Here is a 23,268-nt window from a genome sequence, read left to right as displayed (position 1 = left end):
ATTTTGAAAACGTCAAAATACTGTTCCACCCAGAGTTTCCCCTGGCGGGTGATTTCAGCTTTAAGCAAACTTCATTCAAGGGCCTTGTGTAAAAAATAATTGCTTTCCTTGGGAAGCTAATATATCTAAGTATATCATCATCTACAGTTAAGGCTGTTGTCAGATTCAGCTGTGTTCAGTACAAATACTTCCAGCGAGGAATGAGAATGAAGATGATTACGAACTGGTTCCCTGTTGCTAATGCTTTGGTGATACTTTCACTATTTATCTCACTGAATCCCTTAAAATGCAAGAATGTTTGTATTAGCTGGAAAAAACCTAGGGATGCAAAATAGAGATGGTAATCAGATCTACCTGCCTGTTGGGTTTCTTAATACCTTTAGTCATCTGGAAAAATCAATTTGAAGTCTGTTCTCATTTGGTGAATAAATCCATGAATCCATTTAAATACATACTAAAAAAAGACTTTTGATAAAAAATGGAACATAATTGAACAATAAATTTTAATAAATTAAAATGTTTCAAAGGCAGCCGATGTAAAGATTTATTTGATCCAGTTTGAAAAATGCAAATGGCTTTTACCTCAAACACCTCTGCAGTATTTTTTCCCTTTTAGAGCAACTCTAACCCCCCTTTCAGCCCTTGTTCTGGTTGGAAAGAATTTAATATTTTGCTAAGGCCGTAACTTGGCAAAAGAAATAATATATAAAACTGATAGAACAAATACACAACCCAAATTTGGTTTTTAAGAATAAAATTTAGTTGAAGAGAAATTAAAAGGTGTTACAATACAGCAAAAAGAATTGATGCTTTTATAGATCTCTGTATATTTTTCTCTTAAGAAAATGGGTTTTTAATCAAAGAGACCTTTCCCACTATATTCCAGACACCTTGAAAAATTTTGAAAATTGGAAAGTTTCTTTACAGGACTGTTACGGAGTAAGGAGAGGAGTGAAAGGAAGGAAAACAAAGAAACAAACCCTCCACCACAAATAAACAAATCCCAAACCCCTTACCCTTCTCAGCTTGTTACGTGTTTGTTGCCTACTCTTCTCAGACCTGTTAATTTGTTAATTCCCTCCTCTAAAGCCAGTCTCATGAATTATCAGATGTCTGGTCTCGCTTGTCACCTCTGATTGGAACACGTATAACGATGATACATCTTGCTCTCCTAAATAGCTTTTCTTAATCTTGCTGGCTAAATAAGAAACTACTTTCTAGACCGTCAGTGTTGTATCAGACCTTCCCCATTTAGTGATTTCCAATTCTGAATTGTTCCTATTGTTCCCTTGAGTCACTTTGCTCCAACTTTTTCCTAGGTTGCATGGTTGCTTCAGAAGGAAAAAAAATGAATCCCTAGAAAGTAGCTGATCCCAACCATCCGTTCTCCCTTAGCAAAGACGGTGAGGAAACAACAGCTTACCCTGCCAACCTGAAGAAAAATCCATTCTCTACAGGCAGTAAAACAAGATCTTGAGTAATAGTGGAGGGTCTTGCAGGCCCCTTGTTGGCCATAACCTCCTGCAGTATAGACATAGTGCTCTTAAAACATGTACTTCATGGACATTATAAAAAGTAATTTGTGTATCTTGCGTATGCCAAGTAATACTTCTGTGTACGAAAACTCCACCTCAAACCAGAGTGTCAGCAGTTTCAAGGGAGATTTAATCACAGAGTTGGAACACCAACATCTCACTAACATTCATGATTGATACACTATAAACACTGAAAGCTTCTTTTATAAGATTGCCAAAGAAACAAAGCTGGACTAAGCCACTGCAATATGCTTTAATTTGTTAGTTCCTAACAAAAGAAGTCATAAATTTCCCAATAGGTTTTATAGTCGGAGTAGATTATAATTGTAAATGTCTTTTTAATTAAAAAATTATCCTTAAAGCTTACTTTTAAGTAATTTTAAGCATTGGCACATACACTTAATTTAATCATTTCAAATTCTTCTTGTATATACAAGTTGAAAGACTGAAAGTAACAGAACCATTATGCATGCTCCATAAGTGGGCATGCAAAAAAATGTATTAATTTGCTCGTAAAACTGTACATGAACTAAAATGGTAAAGAATTGCCTCTTGTAAAGCTGTCAAGCACATGGGGGCAGCCACATCAGCCGGAATTAAGACTAACGGAGCTGGTGCAGAAATTAATCAACCATTTGCCTCAGAGTCTCCAGAGCCAGGTGTGTGCCTCACTTTTACTGTCCCCAACAGAAAGGTAAAGCCACAAAGAAACATAAGTAACACTTAAACTGACACTTGGATCAAGCTAAAGTAGACTTGGTGACACAGATTCAAGTATGTACTTTTTTAGTGATCTCATTGTTTCTTTTCCCTCTTTGCAGTTCAATTCTAAAATCCGTTTTCTCCAAAACTGTACTTGATTAAAAAAAAAAAAAAAAATCTTCCCTTTTACAGTATAATGCACTGCACACAAAGCCCACCCAAAACCTCCCCACCAGCTTCAGAGATGACTTCTATGTAAAGAACATAATCTAGTGTCAGCTGTGGAGGAAACAGCTTTTGAAGTTTATAACCGTTGCTTAGAAATCAAATATTTTTTTAACCAAGCATTCAGCTGCCCTAAGAGACAGAAGCACCTCCACAATATTAGTCTTTTTACATGTGGATGGGATACTGCCACGAGTGTTACTGGCTGGTTCTGTGTTGGCTGCATCGTGCTGTGGAAAGGTGCTTTGAAGAGCCCAAGCTGGAAATGTTTGTATTATTCTGCAAAGGCTGAAATTTACATTCTTCTAAACCAAATCTAAGTAACAATCAAGTTCTGCATCAGACGCCCACAGCAGTTAAAATATTTGGAATTTATGCTCCTAGTTCTGCCAGGGCACTACCAGTACAGGTTGTGTACATTTACAGGTCACATGATAATGTGACCTGTAACACATGATAATTTAAATGTTTAACACATGATAATTTAAAAGTTCATGCTACTGTACTAGCATTACTTACAAGACAAACTCAATAGCTCAGCTACTCCCCTGAAGATAGCTGCAACACAAAACAAAGTTCAGAGCATTAAATTTCCCATGATTTCCTATGCAAACTCAGATAAAGTATATTCCTTAACATAGCCTGTATCATGGGGAGGGATCAGAATTACAGCTAAACTTTTAATAACCAACAAAAATGTAATATTCAGATTTCTGAAGAGATACAACAAAATCTCCTTTCCACTGTCGCTGGTAATTCTTAAGAGATTTTGTCATGAAAAGCATCTGCCAACTGAAACAGGGACAGCTAAGACCCGGTCTCCTAGTATAATTATCTGCTAACAGAAGACTTGGCCTTGTTGCAACACACTCAAATCATCACGCACAAAAATACAGGCAACTATTTAAGAATAAGCAGCAGTAAAACATGGATAAAACCAGGGAAGCTTAAAAAAAAATAAATCCATTCCAGGGATATTTAAGGCTGATGAAAAGGCTGGAATGTTCTGTTTACTCAGAAAAAGTAACCACAGCATGATCCATGCCAAGAATTTAGAGAGACCAGTGAACAATGATGAGTGCAAGTGCATGGAAAATCAGGAGCAGCAATAGGAGTGAGGCACCATCATCTGCCTCTGACCTGTTGAATCTGCTCCAGCAGATTTCATCTTTCACTTGTTCTCTACTACGTCCTGTTCTCATCACATGATATTGCATCCGATATGCTAGGCCTGCTTTTGTTAGTTTATCCGTCTCCTTTTTATTTTCTACTGACCACCTGGACACTAGCAATGCTGAGACATTAAAATTTACAGTAGCACAACTTCATATGTTAAAGACGTTGACTAGACATCAGAACATAAACAAGGTAGTTCGGTTGCCTTCCTGCCCCTGTAACAGTTCCATTTCACCAGAAATGTAAGGATAAATAGTCTGGTTTTCTCAAAATTCAATGTCAACTCCTAAAAGTTATACTTAGTATTTGGTTTGCTACATGTTTCTCATTTTGGCCATGAGTTCTTCTAGGCTTTCTTCAGACTCTGCCACCGTTTCCTCAGTTATCAGATTCTCTTCCTATTAAGAGCAGGAAAAAAAAGGTTGGCAATAAAAATAGCAAAAAAAAATCCCCCCACAAATAAGCTTTATTGCAATTATACCACACCGTTTTCCTAGAACCAAGCACTCGATTCCCAGACTAGGCCTAAGTGATTATAAACTTAAATTGTAAATTATTCTGACTAGGGGTTAGAATGTTCTGGCTGCAATACATACAGATTCTGTGTTCCCCAGATGTACTAAGTGCTCTTTTGACTACATACAGCTTTTACAAGATAAATATGATAAAAATTAATTAGTCACTGAAACATCAACTGAGAAATTCGTATTTGTTTTGCTTCACTTGCCCACTCCTCAAATACATTCAGGCCTATTGCTTTAAAACTACATTCACACTAGCATCCATACTTAAGGAAATATATTTCATACAAACACAAAACTGCACCATCGAAGGCACCAATGGGTTGTGCTGAGGTAGAGTCTTACTGGATATATTTCATACAAACACAAAACTGCACCATAGAAGGCACCAATGGGTTGTGCTGAGGTATCCTTCAAGATGGAATTTTATTTTAGGTTTAAAGGGTAACTAAACCAGCTGGTCTTACAAATTTAATCTACAACATGAATTTCAAAAATTCATAAAGAATACCTATATTACCTTGTTTGGGATAGTATATGCTACAGTAATTCCCTCGGGAAGCTCAGGTACTGGGCCAGAAGCAGCCTTCAGCTCCTCTTCTGAAGTTTCTGATACTAATTCGATACCTTTGCATTAAAAGGAATCAAGAACTCCATTAACCATTAGAAGAAAAAGTTCTTAATCACTATGTTATCATAGTAACAAAGAGGAAAGCTGCAGTTACTTTTCTGGAATAGAAAAGAAATTAAAAGCATAAATAACTTTGATTTCAACTACTTCATTCCATTATTGATAAAAAATATTTTCCCTTTATAATGTATGAACTGATTCTACACAGGTAATTTATGGACAAGAATGACACCTCTCCTATAGACTTCCTTGTCCTTACCATTTAAATCTTATCATGAGGACACTTCTCCCAAGGGTAAACTAAGATTACCTCTCCTATAGACTTCCTTGTCCTTACCATTTAAATCTTGTCATGAGGACACTTCTCCCACGGGTAAACTAAGATTATTTTCTGTATGATGTAATAGATAGAATGTACATACCCATTCTTGAAAGGCTTACATAAAACGCGCTTACCATTCCTTAAGAAAATTCCTTCTAACTTAAAGCCCTCAGAGGAATACTCCATGGGATACCGTAGCACAGCGGTTATGGAAGTGACAAATGCTCTTTAGTTACATATTTAGAAGGAACATACAGTGAATACTTCTTCTCACATCTTTTCACATTTGATTTTTTATTTCATATTTTCATACCATCTTCTGTGAAAAGTTCTTTAGTCAAATGCACTTACGTTTTGAGCCTAAAACCTGCACATTACACTAAAAATACATCATCAAGTTTTGATAACATTACTGTTAAAACCTGTGAAAATCCTCTCTATACCTCTACAGTGTGTGCACCCAAAACAAAGACTTCAGTTGAATCTCAGTACTGGGAACACCTTTCTATCTCCAGTTGATTACTTACCCCAGTCATTGTCCTCGTGTACTATTTCTTCTTCCTGTTCAATTACTTCTTCTTTTGGTCTTGCGGCTTCTTTTTTCTGAAGGAAAAATACACACACAAAAAACCCCCACCATAATATCAAAAAATTAAAAACATAATATATGTCCAGTTTTCAATAACAGCAAAGATTAAATTTAAGTCACGGTTCTTTTAATATTTAAGATATTCAGTCACCATTTAGAACTTTGTTATATATGTCCAGTTTTCAATAACAGCAAAGATCAAATCTAACAGTCACAGTTCTTTTAATATTTAAGATATGCAGTCACCATTTAGAACTTTGTTTCTTCTTTTTTCTGAAGGAAAAATACACACACAAAAAACCCCCACCATAATATAAAAAAATTAAAAACATAATATATGTCCAGTTTTCAATAACAGCAAAGATTAAATTTAAGTCACGGTTCTTTTAATATTTAAGATATTCAGTCACCATTTAGAACTTTGTTAGGCATAAAAAGGCAGAATACCTGCAAGTTCAAAAACTCCTAACCCATTAACACTCAAAAATATATGAGTGCCAGAAAGCTCAAGCAATTAGTGCAGAAATATAATATTATCTAACTCAGTGCAAGCCATTCTGTCTACCCTTTGCTTTAAGATAACTTGAAGTTCTGTATTTCAGAACTGAAGACAAGGCTGCTGAAAACTCAAAGTTTTCTTTTACTACAGAGCTGGAGCTTGCTTTGTTCTTAAGACTTTAAGAAAGGAGAAAAAAAAAGAAAAAAAAAAAAGAAGAAACGCAAAACATTTTACCTTATAATTTTCTTGCTGTTTTCTGCAATTTTGGTCACTACATTGTGGGTTTGGCTTCATGGACATGGTTGGGAAGAAATCCTGCATCGCATTGTAACCAAGGTAGTAACTCACAGTACCAAAATTTAGCAGATATCTGGAAGCACAAACAGAGAAAGCAGGCCCTTATATACAGGTGCAAACCGAAAAATCCAGTTGCTCAAGGAATAATTTTTCCTCAAAGAACTTTTAGAATACACTTTCACACCACTGAGTTGTAAAGAGTTACTCTCATTGTCTGAAAATAAGCTGTAATCAGCCAAACACAGCATAACTGCATCGGTGTAGCACCCGCTCCTCTTGTGGTGTTAAGTGTGGGAGAAGGAGTCAGCTACAGTCTCAGAAAAAAGTGTGTTTAGAGTAGTGTGTAAGAAGTTTTCTCCTGTGCCTTAATCTGTTGCTTGAAACACTCAGGAGCCCTGTATTACAATGGGAAAGTTTTCAACAGCTAATCAGAAAGAGTTTAATCATCTTTCCTATAGGGTCAGATTGGCAATGAAAATAAAGATTCAAATGAAGCTGCAATGTTTGCATTCTTCACTAAAGAATTCAAATGAAGCTGCAATGTTTGCATTCTTTATTAGAGAACACCTGTTGCTATGCAATTCTATATAATACCTCCCTCTGCACAGCTGAAAATGGAGCTTTAGGCACACTTGCAAACAGTACATTTATTCTTTATAACTACAAATTTTGGGATAACTGAAAAAACCAAGCTAAGGCTAAAAATAGCCTAAATATGATCCTATTCTCAAAGACACCTGTAAAAGACAATGTATCGTTTTGAAACTGAGTACAAAGTTGCTAAAAAATTTTCTTTGTTGATACATGCAGTGCTTTTAGCAGTGGGAGGCATATTTTAATATGTCACATGTCATATTGCTACATAACCATTTTTAATTCACCTCAGATGTTTGGAATACAAACACTGCAGTGGAAATTATTTATTCTTTGTCCATGTCCATAATTCAAAGACAAGTCAGCGCTGCAGCATTTTTGTGTATAATTTCATGTCGGATGGGAGCGTGTTTAAATGCATAACTAAGGGGGTGAAAAAAGGTGTGTGTGGATGCAGTAGGGGAAATTCTTAGGAAAATCCTGAGGACTCTTCCTTACCCCTGAAAAGCTCTATTAAAAACAGCAGCTCCAAAGTAAACACAGCAGTGATTGAAGCAGTGTGTATTTATTTCAGCCCTATCCAATGATGCCGATATCTTTAGGAAATGGGCTGTAAACATATAACAAGAACCAGAGCCCATCATTATGAAGTGTTCCTTCAGGTTTCTTTCTCTATGGTGCTGTCCATTGAGCAGCAACAACTCAGTCACTTACTTCAGAACATTTTGCACGAGCATTCCTGCCACGACACCCATAGTTGTAGGAAGACTAGCTGCACAAACTCCTTCTCGTTTTAATGTTTTTTCATCAATATTGGCAGCAACTACAAGCGGAGGAGCACACTGTGGGGGAAGTAAAGAAATTCAGTTTAAAAAAAAAAGTGTTAAAAATACATAACAAGCTAATCTTCACATTTCCCATCCCACTGCAAAAGACAGACAAACGAACAATTCAGCAGAGCACTGCGTACCGCAAAACAAGCAGATTCACCAGGTATGATCAGCTGTATATGTCCTGACACTGCATTTTCACTCACTCCAGATTCCATCCATATCTGGCCAAGTTCGTTGCAAGCCTTAGAAACACAGAAACACACACATCAGCACTGCAGAACTAAAATGGAGAAAAATAAACGTTGTAAATTGAGAGTGATTAAAGACATAGATCTTCCTGCTTTAAGGCAAAAAGGCTACCATCAGAAAAATGAACATGAAAAGGTAGAACAGAGATTGTTTATCTGAGGATAAACCAAAGAACAAGTTAAAAATTGTCCTCATGAAACCTGAGACTTTTGAACAAACACAGGCATTAGCAGTCCAGCTATTAGAGGCACACTACAGAATCTAATTGCACAAGCTACTTCTCATGGCATGGATGCAGTGTCTCTGCATACCCTGTGCATGCAATTTGCAGATCAAGTTGACAAGAAAACATCCACTTGGAATGTACTCTACATTTGTTGCTACTATAAAGAAAATCAGTTCGGTTTAGGTACGCAGCCTTAAGAAGACACTTTAGCATACAAAAAGTCATATAAGTATACAATTAACTATACACAGTCTTTAAAAAGTTTGTAAGATAAATATGCCAGGCTTTGATAATAGGTTTATGTAAACAGGATAATCTGGAAATACAGAAAGAACTTAACAGCACCTAACTTTTTTACTAATCATTAGTAACTTAAAGGTCTACAGTTATATTTATACACATAAGATGTGTTTTACAAGAACTGGGTAAAAGCTCAGATTCTGTTTCCTTAAATCAAGGATGAACCTTATTAGAAGGTTCTCAATAAGTTCCTGTCCTTTCTCTAGTCTGTCTAATTCCTAACAATAATTATAGGAGAAAACCAACCTCTGTAAGCTCATGCCTTAGATGGCCTTACCGTGTTAATTGCCATGCGAGCTTCAAAGTTGTCCACACAGCTTAGAACAAGATCAACAGGCTTCCCTTCCTCTAGTGCACCGTTACTGAAATAAGTATCAGAAGTTGGCATGTAATTGGTGGCAGGATAAAACACCAACACGGCAATTAACGTGCTTCTTTAGAGTGCAGAAGCACGTGGGAAGTGTCTTCCTAACAAAACTTGTGCAAATGTAGAATGGGATACAACTACCATCCTAGCTCTACAGCAGAGACAACAGCATGCTGAAGCTGGGATTTAAATACACGGGCATTTTAGATTAAAAGAAGTTTCATACGGTATACACTCACAGCACAAAGTATTGGAGAATTGTGTCTTTGTACAACATAACTGCAAATGGGAAAAGTTATTTCAGAACTTCTCTGTGAGATCCACTAATAACTATTTTCTTTCTTCATTCTATAGAGCATACCTGAAACTACTCCAGAGGAGCCAAAAAATGATCTGATCCGTTTTCTAAAATGGGAAAATCCTGTAAGACCTGCAGTGTTGGTTGGAAATCTAAAGATGCACTAACGTAACTGTGTAACAGTAGAAATAAATGCTAACTCTAGACAAAAGGTCTAGGCAGAAATGTCTTCACAGATACACATCTCTCACTGATTTTCAAGTGGAAGTTATTAAACTGAAAAAAACCTCCAACAATAAAAATGTGAGGCTGTATAGAACCACACACATCAGCAGAAGTTAGTGACATGCTTTTGTTGAGAGATTTTACCTTATTCTATTCATGAAGTGTTCAAAGTTGTCCAGTGTTGTGATGTTGTAGTTATGTACTTCGAATTGAACATCCGGATTAATATTCCTTATGGAGGAAATAACACGAGTAAAGATTAATAAATACCATGATAACTTGCATTCTAGTCCCTAACTTCACAGGTGTTGCTACAGTCCTAAGTTTCAAGTCTGAAGTCTAGAATACACCTTTATTTGTTACAAATTCAGATGAGAAAACAAACCCACAACATATTGAAGTGGCATAGCTTATACAGAACTTCTGAGCAAAATTAGCTATACTTAAAAAGTAGATTCACATTAAGGTTTTGGCCAGTACAAAAATATCCTTAAAGTATCAACCCTTCCCACAACTATTTTATACACAAATATCCAAATTGCTACTTTGCAAGTGATTAACAGTGAAACATCAGTTTTCTGGAGCAGCATCCTGCAAATACATTTTGGTACCCACTTGACAAGTTATACCTCAAAGTATGCTCTGCTGCTTGCACTTTACTTAATCCAGCTTGGTGAGGTTGGAAGAAGAGTCTGTTCATGTTTGCCAATTCCACTTTGTCATAGTCAAACAGAAGCAGCTACAATAAAGATTGTATTAGCATGTGTGAACCTCCAAAGATTATGGCAAGCCATTTTAAACACCACCACTCATTCTAAAACCAACAACAAAAAACCCCAACCAAACAACCCCCACACTGTCCCATTCAGTTTGCACACAAAAGGTACTAACATTTTAATTTGATACTGAATTCTAACTGCCATTCACCAATAACTGATTCATTAAGTCATAAAAAGCACTCTTAATAAAAAGCAATCTCTTCATTTGAAGAATATTCAACAGAGACCTTCCAGCACCTAAAGTGAGTTTACAGGAAAGTGGGGGAGGGACTCTTTATCAGGGAGTGGAGTGATAGGACGAGGAGTAACAGTTTTAAACTGAAAGAGGGGAGATTTAGATCAGATATTAGGAAGAAATTCTTTACTGTGAGGGTGGTGAGACACTGGAACAGGTTGCCCAAAAAAGTTGTGGATGCCCCATAGCTGGAGGTGTTCCAAGGCCAGGCTGGATGGGGCTTTGAGCAACCTGGTCTGGTGGGAGGGGTCCCTGCCCAGGGCAGGGGGGTTGGAACTCGATGATCTTTAAAGTCCCTTCCAACCCAAACTACTCTATGATTCTGTAAGTAGATGATCTTTAAGATTCCTTCCAACCTAAACTGTTCTGTGATTATCTACATGAACACTATCACCACGTTCTTACTTGTTGCTATGGCATTAACTAGAAATATGTCATTTCATTCATGTCTTAGCATGTAGTTCTTCAAAAACAATTCACTTAATATACCTACATAATACATGGACATGTTGTTATTATAAATTCTGAATCAACTGTCCGATCTCCTTTTCTATGCTTAAGATGCTGGTCTTCAGGAAATGCTCCTTCAGAGGAAAGGGGAATAAACTTTGCAATAAAAAACTCTGTATTAAGAAACTTTTTAAAGTTCCAAGAGCAAGTGGTCAGGCTTTATCTGGAAATACAAATATCTAAGCTATTACCAAAATTCCTTCTTTAAATAACAATCATGTCCTATTAACTCTTTAGGTTATCTACACACACATCAAATTATTTTTAACTGCTGCTAAATTTTTAGCTTTAAGTCAGCCACATGAGGATCTAATGTTTGTTTGACATCTACCTTATTTCAATTTCATGAATATAAACTTGTTATCATAACAAAGGACTTTTTTGCAAGTTACCCCCTCCTTTTTCTTTATTTGGTTTTCCTTTTGAAATAATCCAGTATGAAGGTTAGATAGATGGGCTCATATAAGGACATGGAGAAGACAAGCATCCAAATGAGTCATCCGCAGGATACAGGATTAAGCCCTAAGTAAATCAATTTTACTAGCACAAGAAAAATACAGACTCTTCATTTGTGATGTTTACACAAGTACTGTTCTTGAGTGCTTTCTTCATAATACTTTTTTATTTGGGCAAAATCAATGGAATGAAATGGAATCTAACTCTCATGAAGACGACAGATCCATCTTCTATAAAGTAGTAAAAGAAGAAAACTCTCATTACCTTACCAATGCCACACCTTGTCAACATTTCAGCAGTCACACTGCCAACTCCACCTACACCTACTACTGCAACTGTAAAGGAACGGATTTTCTGCAGAAAGAAATAAAATACAGATCAATATCTCAAAAGTGGTCCTCACAGAAAAAAACCATAAGGCTCTTTTAAAGCAGATAGAATCCTACCTCATAGTCTTTGACAATTCCCATTCTTTTTAACGCCATCAAGCGACTACAAAGGAAAACAGGAACTTTATACAGAAAATACTCTCTACGTTTCCAATACCAATTTTGCTTTTCAGATATTTAAAATCACTTTTGCTTAAGCATAACCCCACCAAGCACCTGTTTTCACTGGAATTGTGACTGCCAGCTAGATACAGTCTAAATGAGATAGTAGATACTTTTTAAATTAGCAATAGAGTACTAAACCTGCAGAAATTCAAACATTTATTCAGTTGATATGAGTAACACCAATGAAATCAGGAGGCCCCATAGTTAGTTTCATAAACAAATTTCTGATTTATAGAATGAAAGCCTATGCTTTTTTCTTTAATGAACCATATGGCAGCAGGTCAGTGAGGACTCATGCACTGTTTTCTGACCAATTTGATTACATTCACTTCAACAAGACATTTCAAAAAAACAAAAGGCAAATATCAGGTTGTGAGGATAACTGGAACAATTTTAAAGTAACGTTTTATCCTGCTATTGCATTTTTCATTAAAAGTATCAATGAAAGTAGAAGTAGCAGCTTGTATGAAAGCAATTAATCCTGAAAAAAATAACGTATCAGATTTCCAGAATCTCTAAGCATTCGAAGGGGTCCCAGATGCTCAAAACTTCTCTAAACCAACTTCTAAACCAGGTAATTTAGAGGAATTAGAATAAAACCTCATGTAATCCCAACACTGGTCCCATTTATCGGCAACTTAGCTGAAAAACTCAGTTTCGTCTCTCTCTTTGTACCTAAAGCAAGCTAATACAAAGTAACCCTGATGTACCCCCCTGCCAGCCCAGTCAGGTGGAAAATTGGAAAGCATCTCTCTCCTCCTGCCACAGAGCACCAGCCTTCAGCATTGCCCTGACAATCTCCTCAATACACCCAGCCCCATCCTTTAGTCCCCTGCCCGGTCTAGCCCACGTCCACATGTCATTTCCCCTTTACCCAGACCACAATTCCAACCCACGCCTGACACCCCTCCCTCTTCCCCATCCCCTACACCCTGACTCAGCCCCTGGGCCTCCTCCCCACGGCCCAGTCCTGGCCCTCTCCCCATAACCCAAGGCCTTTCTGCCCCCCTCAGTCCTGGCCCTCTCCCCATAACTCAAAGCCCCTCTCTCCCCTCAGTCCTGGCCCTCTCCCCATAACCCAAAGCCCCTCTCTCCCCTCAGTCCTGGCCCTCCCCCCGTAACCCAGGGCCCCTCTGCCCCCGGCCGCACCTGTAGGGGTTGGAGTCCGTCACCTCCGGGCTCATGGTCTCGATGCGGGCCCGCGGCGCCCGCCCGCCGCCCTTCTCCCGAGCCAGCTCCTCTTCCAGCTCCCGCACACGCCGCTCCAGCTGCTCCAGCCGGCTGGGCTCCGCCATGGCAGCACCGCAGCGACACGTCTCCCCGCCTGAGGCAGCTTCCGGGAGCGGCAGGGAGCGCCCTCCCCTCGTCGCACCGACGCCTCACGGAGCGTTCCCATCCCGACCTGGGCGGGAGGTGTCTCCCGCGTCTTCCGACAGCGGGCAACGAGCGGGCTCTGGGACTGACTGAGGAAAGGTGCCAGTCGGGGCGGTAACTACCCTCCAGGAGCCACTTTCTTCCAGGGGAAGCCACCCGGCTCCGAGAGGCCGGCGGGAACGGTGCCGGGGACGGCTTTCCATGACGGACTGAGGCGACGGTGGTTGCTGAGGCAACGCCGGGCGGGGCGGGGCGGGACAGCTCCGCCAGTAGCGTAGAGGCGCAGTGGGCGGGTGCGGGGTAGCTCCGCCAGTAGCGTAGCGGCGCAGTGGGACAGAGCTGGGCGTACGCCGTCGGCGCAGCGAGGGGGGGACATGGCGGCGGAGCCGGGCACTAGTGAGGTGCGGCGGCAGCACCGCTTCGACCAGGGGAGCTTGGAGCGGTACTTGTGCAGCCACCTGCCTGGCTTCCCTCGGCAGCCCGCGGGGGCTCTGGCTGTCAGGCAGTACAGGTAAAGGGCGGGCCGCCGTCTTGCCCCGATGCCGCCTGTGAGGGGGCGAGTGGCGGCCTCCGTGGCTGTCGACGCGCCTGTGAGGCGCCCTGAGGTGTGGAGCCAGAGCTTGGGCCCGAAGGGGGCCTCTGTGGGGCGAGGAGAGGGGCCGCAGCATTGCTTGGTGCCTGGCAGAAAGGCGGGCAGAGCAGAGCCCTTTGCTGTGGTGATGGCAGACGGTGGCCATCAAGGGAACAGCTCGTCCCTTGAGCGGCTGGAGAAGTCAAAGTTCACTGTGGTGGCCAAGGTGACCTTTGGCATGCCCTGTGGCCGTCCGCAGGCAGGCGGTGTGTTGGGTGGCCTTCCTCCTGTCCTCAGAAAAAAATATACCTTTGGCCCTCCATGGTGTGCTTTGTGGAGTATGTGCTCAGCTGTTCTATTGCCTACTCATAAATCTCAATTTATCTGATTGCTCTTTAATTGCACAGCAAACAGTAGTGTTCAGAAGCAAATATGTGGTTTAAGAAATCAGTGTTAAAAGTCTTAGGCTATCAGCTGGTATGCAAATCCATGAGAGCAGCGAAATGCTGATTGCAATTTCCATTAATGCCCTGAGAGCAATGCATTGCACCACCAGTGGGGGGGCCACACCCAGGCTCCAGAGCTACTGTTGCATGGAACATCTAGTTAATTTGCCTTCAGCAAATTAGTGGTGTGGCTGTGTGACTTCAAATCAGGAGCTAACTATTAGAAGTTTTTCTGCAAATACATATTAATTCTGTTATAAGCATGACCTCGACTGCTGTATCTGCAGCTATGACTAAAAACAGTAGACAATTTTTTGTTGTCTTCCTATGCAAATATAAAACATCCATTGAATCGTCAGCTTTACGTCAATTCTCGTATGTACTTCAATTGAGGAGAGTTTAGGAGAGGCCTCAGGAGAGTAGCTAATAGTAAAATCTGCTAAAATATTGCCAGTATTTATGCTTTTACTACTTTGTTTGGTTTGCGGTTGCACTTCAAGGCTTCAACTGACCTAAATCTCTGTTACGCCAGGCAGAGCATTTGGCTGTGTAGTAAACTTATTAAACTATATTACAGACTATGGCATAACTGCCTCAGGGAGAATGGAAATATATCATGGGGAGCATGAGGGCAAAAGTCCACTTGATTTTGATTTTTCCGATAGTTGTCTGATCTTTTATTTGACTAGATCAGAATGTGTCTTAAAAATGATCCAGAATGAGGAGAGGAAGGCATGCAGATTAGCACAGAGCCTTAAGGAAAATAAAGATCAATGAGCTTCATTGGGATATGATGGACAAGGTGTTATGAAGGGTTTAACTAGGTCATCATTCTCGTTTACACATGTATGTGATTGAAATGTCTAATTTCTATGATTCTTTGTCACTGTAGTGTTCATTCTTTAAAACTTTACAGTTATTATAGGCAGTCCCTTAAGCATAGCATATGCATGTGATGATCAAGCTAGCATACAGTAGGGCTTGGTACTAGAATTCATCAGTTATTTGGAGAGCTTTCTCTATGCTTACATTCTTCAAGAAACAGCTCACCAAAGGACAAATACAATTATGGGCTAGTGTGAATTCTGTTCTGTTTCATTTCCTCCAAATTGCAAAGCTTTAAAGTTAGTCTCTGCTGTATACCTTGACAACATTAATGATGTCTTTAGGGAGGAGAGGTAAATGCTATCTCCGTTTCACAGCAGAACAAGTTGAGTGTCTGTGACCTCTCCATAGTGAAAGAAGACTTGTCCCTTATAGGTAGGAGTAGAACCTCTGAATTTTTAGGCCGTCACTTGCATTCTTGTAAGGCTATATTTGAAAAAAAACCAAAACAAGCCAGCGCTCAAGAAGAACCCTTTCCTCTGTCATGCCATTTTGTTCAGGCCAGTCACAGTGCATTTTGCATCATTTCTGTTAAAAGTTTGTGAATTTGTAAGTACTTGAACTCATAAGTAATTACAGTCTTTCTCTTTGTAGCTCAGGCCAGTCAAATCCAACCTTCTATCTTCAGAAGGGTGGGCAGGCGTACGTGCTCAGGAAGAAGCCCCATGGCCCCCTGTTACCTAGAGCTCACAAGGTAAGTAACATTCCTCCTCAAACACTTTGTATTGCAGGTGGCCAACTCCTATACATGATGGTGTGGCACATTGTTGAATGTGTCCAGAAATGCAGTGAATTGCTGGATCATTTCCAGTTTTCTGTGCTGAGGATACATTGTCATTAACTGTATTCATGTATGCTTGGGAGCTTTTCATTGAACTTAAGTTTCTGTGTGTTCTTCAGGTTGATAGAGAATATCGTGTGCAGAAAGCCTTATATTCAGCTGGATTTCCAGTGCCTGAGCCCCTGTTGTATTGCAGTGATGTTTCTGTCATTGGAACAGAATTTTATGTAATGCAGCATGTGCAGGTTGGTCCTCCAAAGTGAGAGATTTTTTTTCTTCTCCCTACTAGAAGCTGCTTTTAAGTTGTTTAAGACATTTCTGTTAGAGCCTTATTCAGCATTTACTAAGTTTTGTGATATAAACATAAATAATCCTCTGATGTTTTTAAGAAATGCTAGCTATCAGAGATTCTCATTGATTTCAACTTCTCCAGGACTTATTTCCAACTCTGTCGAAATTTTCAACTCAGTGTTTAGCCTCTTGTTCTCATTAGAACTCTCAGAAGGATGTCTTGAAATGAGTCAATGTACCTTCTGTGTAAAGCACATACAGAAGTCGGAGGGAGAAAAATCAGGCTATGAAGTTATACAGGATCCTTGGACATCCTGGGACCTGTTTAGTACTGAAAATAGTAAACTACATACAGTCACCTTTTCCTGAAAACCAAGCAGGATTTCAGCTCAAACATTACTTTCAGAAAGAACATGGCACAGCTCTGTCTGTGGTCCATCACTCTGGAGGTGCTGTAGCTGAGCTGATACTGATTCTGTTAAGTTTTGGTGATTCTGAGTGGAAGTCTCTTTTTTTTTTTCCTGTCATTTTTTTTTTCCTGTGGGAGGTAGATTTGAATCTCTCTTTCCTTTTTTTTTTTCCTGTGGGAGGTAGATTTGAATCCAGGCCTCTTTCCTTTCATCACATCCTACTCTGTCATCAGGTTCACTAGGGAAATGAGAAATGTAAGGCAAGTTCCTGGAGATTAAGTTAACCTTGCTAGAAAAACCATGAATCAAAAGTAATACAATGTAAAAGCTATGAAGAATTTGAAACAATTTTCTTACACGAAAGGTGGAGAATTTTTCTAGTTTTGACTAGAACAAAGTGGTTCCTGAATGAGAAATCTTGCTACTGTTATATTTACATTTCTAAGGATGTGAATTTACAGTCTATCCATTCTAAGATTGACAGCAATGCACTGTTTTTAACAAATATGTTGTGTATTTAGAAAACAATTATACATTGACTGCATTGGATAAAGTATTGCACAATACAAAATCCGATTTCTAGATTATTTTTTTTTAATGCAGAATCTTTCAGCAAAAAAAGTTCTATTGATGCTTTGGCTGTGTAAATATATTGAAGCCATCATGCAAACCAGTGAAAGTGAGGAACTTAGAGAATCTTTTTTATTTTCCAGTCTGTTACTGTCAGGGTCAAAATTAAAGGAGAAATCAGAAAAACACACCTGTCTTATAAATACATTAAATTGCTTTTAAGGAGAATGCGAGTGAATTTCATTGTTTGCCTCTTTGTACATACCACCCACCCATTCCCCTCCTCTTTGCCTGCCCCTCCACTTCCTCCCCAGGGCCTTGACTGATATTTTTTCTGGAATTTAGCTGTTAAGAGACAATACAGTAACATTTTGTTTTTCCATGTACTTTAAAGCGCGAGGTTATCTGGATTGAGCATTCAAATTCAGACTTTAATCTACTGAATATATCTGTTATTTTAATTGTCTTCCAGTTGATATCCTGTATTACTGTGAATCCTTTCATCTGTCCTGGGCAAGGAATAAAATAAATGAGGATGGCATTTTTGATTGTATAGGGAGTGTTAGTTCACTTTTTTTCACTTTTTTTTTTTTTGCTTTTGCTCTTGAAATGTATAGCTTTACTTCTCTTTACCTGATGCAAACATGCCACCAAACATCTGATTTATGATGTTTTAGCTTTACTTCTCTTTACCTGATGCAAACATACATTTATGATGTTTCTAGGGTCGCATCTTCCGAGACCTCTCACTGCCTGAAGTGGGCCCAGCAGAGCGTTCTGCTTTGTATATTGCAATTATAGAAACTTTGGCCTTGTTGCACTCCTTTGATTTACAGTCATTGGGTCTCCAAGGGTATGGTAGAGGACCAGGATACTGCAGAAGACAGGTACAGCTCTTAAAAAAATTATCTTGTTTTGTCAGGTCATTGAAGATTTATTTGATTTGCAAGCGAAATGGTTAATTATTAACAACTTGTAAAAGTAACCATCATAATTTAGCTATTAAATAGCTTTACAGTTCAATTATTTGTGCATAGTATAAAGTTACTACTACATTCACATCAATTCTGTGGTGCTATATTCAGGGAATGATATTCATTCACTTTGGGAATAATATTAGATTTGAGCTATGTAAATAGAATTGAAATAGAAAATGCAGGTAGTTTTCATTGCATCTTCTGATCTCGCAGTTCACATTTGCAAATGCAAAGATACTGGGTTTTACTGAATTTACCGGTAACATGGTAATAGTGAAAGCCCAGAAGCATGTGCTTCAGAATTTTGTTTTCTTGAAAAACTTGTGAATCGGTTGGAAAATCTGGTGACGTGTTCCTATTTCTTTAGGTATCAACTTGGAAAAGGCAGTATGATGCAGCTGCTCACACAGATATTCCTGCCATGAACCAGCTGGCTGAGTGGTTAGCAAACAACTTGCCACCTGATGACAATGAAGAAAGGCTGATACACGGGGACTTTAGAATAGATAACATCATCTTCCACCCAACAAAGGTATTTGAAACATATTTGTACATGTTTAGTAGGTTTTGGTCATCCATTTGTTTGTACTCCTACCATGTAATGGACATTTACATGGGTATTTTAGTGCATGATACATCTTTGAAAAGAACAGCAGAGTACTTAACTCTTCTCTGTACTGTGTGTATGGTGTTTAGGTACCTAATACAGTCCTGCTTTGCACTGCAGGAAATTGTTACTGCATTTATTCATTAGCTTTAGTTCCTACTTCAAAGTTCAGGAACAAAACATTTTATATACATAAATCCTATTGAACTTAATGCAAGTTAAGGGCACACTGGAGGCTCACTTCATTAAACCACATAAGCATCTGATCCAAAGCCCTTTGAAATCTGTGATATGGCTTCAATTAGCAACAATGGCTTTTGGAACAGGATCTGAATGCATGATTTGTGATACTACTGGAAGCCAATTAAAAGCTGCTAAAGCTGCTTAGTTATGGAGCACACATGTATCACAGAGGCCCTGAAAGTTCTTCATTCATCTTTAGGGAAAAGGAAGAAGCTTTTTTTCTAGTTTGTGAAAATAAATGTGTCTTACCTATCTATCAACACAACTGCATTTTCATTATTATTATTTTTCCATGCTATTGGCTGTGTTGTGACCAGAAGATATGCCTGGGATCTGTGACCAAACTTTGCAATGCCTGCTTCACAACAAAGCAACAGCTCCCAGAGATTCCCACTGTTGTACACAGATCAGTTGGTAGACACTGATTGTTGGCTTAGATGTGCTGATTGACTCCTGAGCAGGGAATCTGGCAGCCTCAGGGACTCTCCCAGCTGTCCCTGATGTCGTTGAAAGAATTGACCAAACTGTACAGAGATAGTTTTCAATAATCTGTGGAAACTGTTCCTGTATATGCAGGAATGAACATGCAGGGAAGTCCTTCACACAGAGTTCAAGTAGCCACGGATCATGAGTAGGTTGGAGGGTCATTGAGGATGACTCATTGAGGACTGTTCCTGTATATGCAGGAATGAACATGCAGGGAAGTCCTTCACACAGAGTTCAAGTAGCCACGGATCATGAGTAGGTTGGAGGGTCATTGAGGATGACAGGCCAGCTGGATTATAAGAACTCATCAGAGTGACAGTTTGGGGAGTGTCAGCCCATCCAGCTGAAAACACCATTGGAGGGATGCTTGCAGTACGGGCTCATGTCACTATCTGGGCAGCAATTGACTGTCCTAATTAGGACATTCAATTCCTCATGTAAGTGTTAATCTATGCAATCTATTGTGATGAACAAGATGTGTGGTCTCTCCATGAGTATTTGTGCAAAAGGACTGTGCAACAGGAATAGAAGCAAAAAAACCCCAACTGTCAATACTACTGTTCATTAGGATATTTTAATTCAATGATATTTTGACTAGAAGAGTTTAGAAGTTTCTGACAGGAAGAACACTACTCAAAAATGTAGAATTTAAAACAGATTTTCACTGGAAAAAAAGCCTGATTTTCTGCTACTACGTGAATGTTAATTTTCTGCACATCTTTTCATAGTGCTAAAAGGAACTGGTTTTGCTGTAGACAGGTACTGTGTGTGCTTTTAATTTTAAACATAGTAACCGAATAAAGCTGTTGGTTATTAAGTGGGTTGTATATTTGTGGATGGAGAGAATTTATCTTTTATCATTCACTTGAGGTTTTTATTTTTATTTAAGGCTCGTGTTTTGGCAGTGCTGGACTGGGAACTTTCAACTGCTGGCCATCCTTTAGCAGATTTAGCATATGCCACTCTATTCTACTTCTGGCCTACATCTGTGAAGAGCTTAGGTCAAGGAACTGTCTTGGGTTTCAAAGATACTGTAGGTATGAAACTAATATTTTTGCTGAAACGAACTCTAGGGTTGATTTCTATTTGATATGTTACCTTTATGAGCAACAATAAAAAGTTAAATTAATAAGCACATAATTTTGTACTTGAAAATAACTTTTTCATGGGTGTCTTTATTGTAGGAAATGTACTGATAGTGAGGTTTAAGGTATCTTAGCAACAGTTTGCTGCTTCTGTAAAAAATTTATTTTGACCCTTTCTTAGCAATATTGGAAGAAAACTAAAATTTAAATGTACATTTGTCATTAATTAAAAAAAAAAGGCAACACCCCCCTCCATGGTGCAATGAATTTTATAGTGAGGTTTAAGGTATCTTAGCAACAGTATGCTGCTTCTATAAAATTTTATTTTGACCCTTTCTTAGCAATACTGGAAGAAAACTAAAATTTAAATATACATTTGTCATTAATTAAAAAAAAAAAAAGGCAACCCCCCCCTTCCATGGTGCAATGAATTTCCTGACCAGAGTGGGGGTGGAGAGCAGTAGGAAGTGTTTTGCTTATCTGGATTTCTGACAGCTCCTATTTCCTTTTGGCTCTCCATGACACTTAGGTCATGAGAAAAGATACAGCGTGTTTTGTACTATGTAAATGGAATATCTCATAAAACTGAGAAGCTGTACAAATGTTTGAAGAATAAGGTGGAAAAAAATCATAGAAAATGTTGACTATTCTAAAATATTCTGTTGGTTCTTTTGTAGAAACTCCTTCATTTGAAGAACTGATTTCCAGTTACTGCCGCTGCCGGGGTATTAGCACTACTTTATCCAACTTCAATTTTTTTCTTGCTTTGTCATATTTCAAAATGGCAGCAATAGCCCAGGTAATACACTCACATTTGCTGAAATGTCACATATTTTTATATGAGTACTTGTAGTTTAGTAATACTTATTTAAAATATGAATCATATTTTTCACATTTGCTGAAATGTCACATATTTTTATTATGAGTACTTGTAGTTTAGTAATACTTGTTTAAAATATGAATCATATTTTGAAAAAACCTGAAATACAATGGTTACAATTATTTTTCTTTAGAAGCCATAATTGTAACCATTGTATTTCAGGTTTTTTCCTTTAGAAGCTGTATCTTAGATGCTTATGACTGATGACTCTCTAGGATGGAATTCTTGCTACATGAAGTACATTGTGTTAGATATAGCCAACTTCTTAGGAAAGTAGGCTAAAAAAGGAGAAAACGTGGATATGTGGATTTTTTCTTATTGATGTTCCAGTAGGCAAGCAATTTTGTTGTTACCTTTTTGGACTCTGGTTAATTTACATCCTGTATTACAGAGAAATAAAGATCTTTATAAGTTGCTGCAGTTGCCATGAAAGTAGATAGCAGGATAGGTAAGTTGGTGCTGCCCAAGGGTGAAGAAGGATGTGTTGTGAACTCAGCTTATTATGAGTGTAGGAGGCCAATCTTGAAATGTGATTATAGGATAAAACAGGTTTAATTGATTCATTGTTAAGAGAAGAAACTGTTTAATTAGATATTCAACCATTGTAAGGTATAAGTATATTTTTATGAGTTGCAGCATGAGCTCACTGTACCAAATGTGGGATAAGCTACCTGGTATTAATTTGGAGTAAGAGTATATATGTGGGTAGCTCGTGTAGTTGCGGATAATAATCATGTGTATACTGCTGAAGGGTAGCTCGTGTAGTTGCGGATAATAATCATATGTGTATTCTGCTGTCAGTTGGCTTAAAGACAGTCTGGGCTTGCTTACATTATCATGTACAGATGTATTCTTTTTTCTTTTTTTTTTTTTTTCTCTCCTGATTTCTGTGATTTTCATTTTAGTTTAGATGAGGTATGTTGTTTTTCCCTTGTGTGCCAAGCATCTCCATTGTATCAGAAGTGGACCAAAACCAATATTAACATATTCCAGTAAAACCTGTCTGGGTGCTGACATTTCCTATTAAGAATATGTGCATTTAAGTATTATTTCATAGTTGAAGAAATCATCAATCTAAAAAAAAAGAGGCAGTTTTAAGTGCATAATTGTACGATATATGCCTTTCTTTTGGTCTCAGGGTGTATATGCAAGGTATCTCATTGGAAATGCTTCTGCAGAGAACAGTCATGAATTTGCAAAGATTGTGAAGCCTTTGGCAGAGAGAGGGTTAGAGCTCTCAAAAAGGTAAGTGCGGTTTAAACTACTAGTCAAAGGCAAGGCAAAGCTTTTACATCTTGATTTACATCTTTACATTTTTAACGTCTCCACTTATTTAAATGCCTGGGTAAGGCATCTTCTGTTATTACTTGTTATTGCATTGGATGTTCTTCTGTAGGTCATCTTTCAGCAGCACACATCACAGCATTTCTGGAGAGTTGTTCCATCAAAGTAGGAAAGGCCAAGAAATTTTGCTGAAGGTTAAGAAGTTCATGAAGCAGCACATATACCCAGCTGAGAAGGTAAAAGCTATTTATAAAT

General features: G+C 38.6%; 2 protein-coding genes across 2 annotated transcripts in view; one reads left to right on the top strand and one right to left on the bottom strand.

The window, feature by feature from the left end:
* Nucleotides 1-737: 737 nt before the first annotated feature.
* Nucleotides 738-13,460, bottom strand: UBA5 (ubiquitin-like modifier activating enzyme 5). Its single transcript, XM_014956946.1, has 12 exons — nt 13,273-13,460; nt 12,016-12,061; nt 11,834-11,923; nt 10,219-10,328; nt 9,734-9,820; nt 8,977-9,061; nt 8,062-8,166; nt 7,806-7,933; nt 6,435-6,570; nt 5,640-5,715; nt 4,680-4,786; nt 738-4,036 (listed from the first exon to the last, which is right to left on the bottom strand). The coding sequence occupies exons 1-12, from the start codon at nt 13,416-13,418 to the stop codon at nt 3,953-3,955; spliced, it is 1,200 nt and encodes a 399-aa protein (XP_014812432.1). The 5' UTR covers nt 13,419-13,460; the 3' UTR covers nt 738-3,952.
* A 366-nt stretch (nt 13,461-13,826) lies between these two features.
* ACAD11 (acyl-CoA dehydrogenase family member 11) overlaps nt 13,827-23,268 on the top strand; it is a 34,056-nt gene continuing 24,614 nt past the window's right edge. The window contains exons 1-9 of the mRNA XM_014956944.1: nt 13,827-14,008; nt 15,994-16,093; nt 16,300-16,425; nt 18,177-18,338; nt 18,796-18,960; nt 20,654-20,801; nt 21,527-21,648; nt 22,868-22,974; nt 23,126-23,249. Of these exons, the coding sequence (XP_014812430.1) occupies nt 13,872-14,008; nt 15,994-16,093; nt 16,300-16,425; nt 18,177-18,338; nt 18,796-18,960; nt 20,654-20,801; nt 21,527-21,648; nt 22,868-22,974; nt 23,126-23,249 (1,191 nt within the window). The 5' untranslated portion in view covers nt 13,827-13,871. The remainder of the gene's footprint in view (nt 14,009-15,993; nt 16,094-16,299; nt 16,426-18,176; nt 18,339-18,795; nt 18,961-20,653; nt 20,802-21,526; nt 21,649-22,867; nt 22,975-23,125; nt 23,250-23,268) is intronic.

This window comes from Calidris pugnax, unplaced genomic scaffold (genome assembly GCF_001431845.1).
Source record: "Calidris pugnax isolate Ruff unplaced genomic scaffold, ASM143184v1 scaffold351, whole genome shotgun sequence".
Classification (NCBI taxonomy): Eukaryota; Metazoa; Chordata; class Aves; order Charadriiformes; family Scolopacidae; genus Calidris; species Calidris pugnax.
This window is presented reverse-complemented; position numbering and strand designations above follow the sequence as displayed.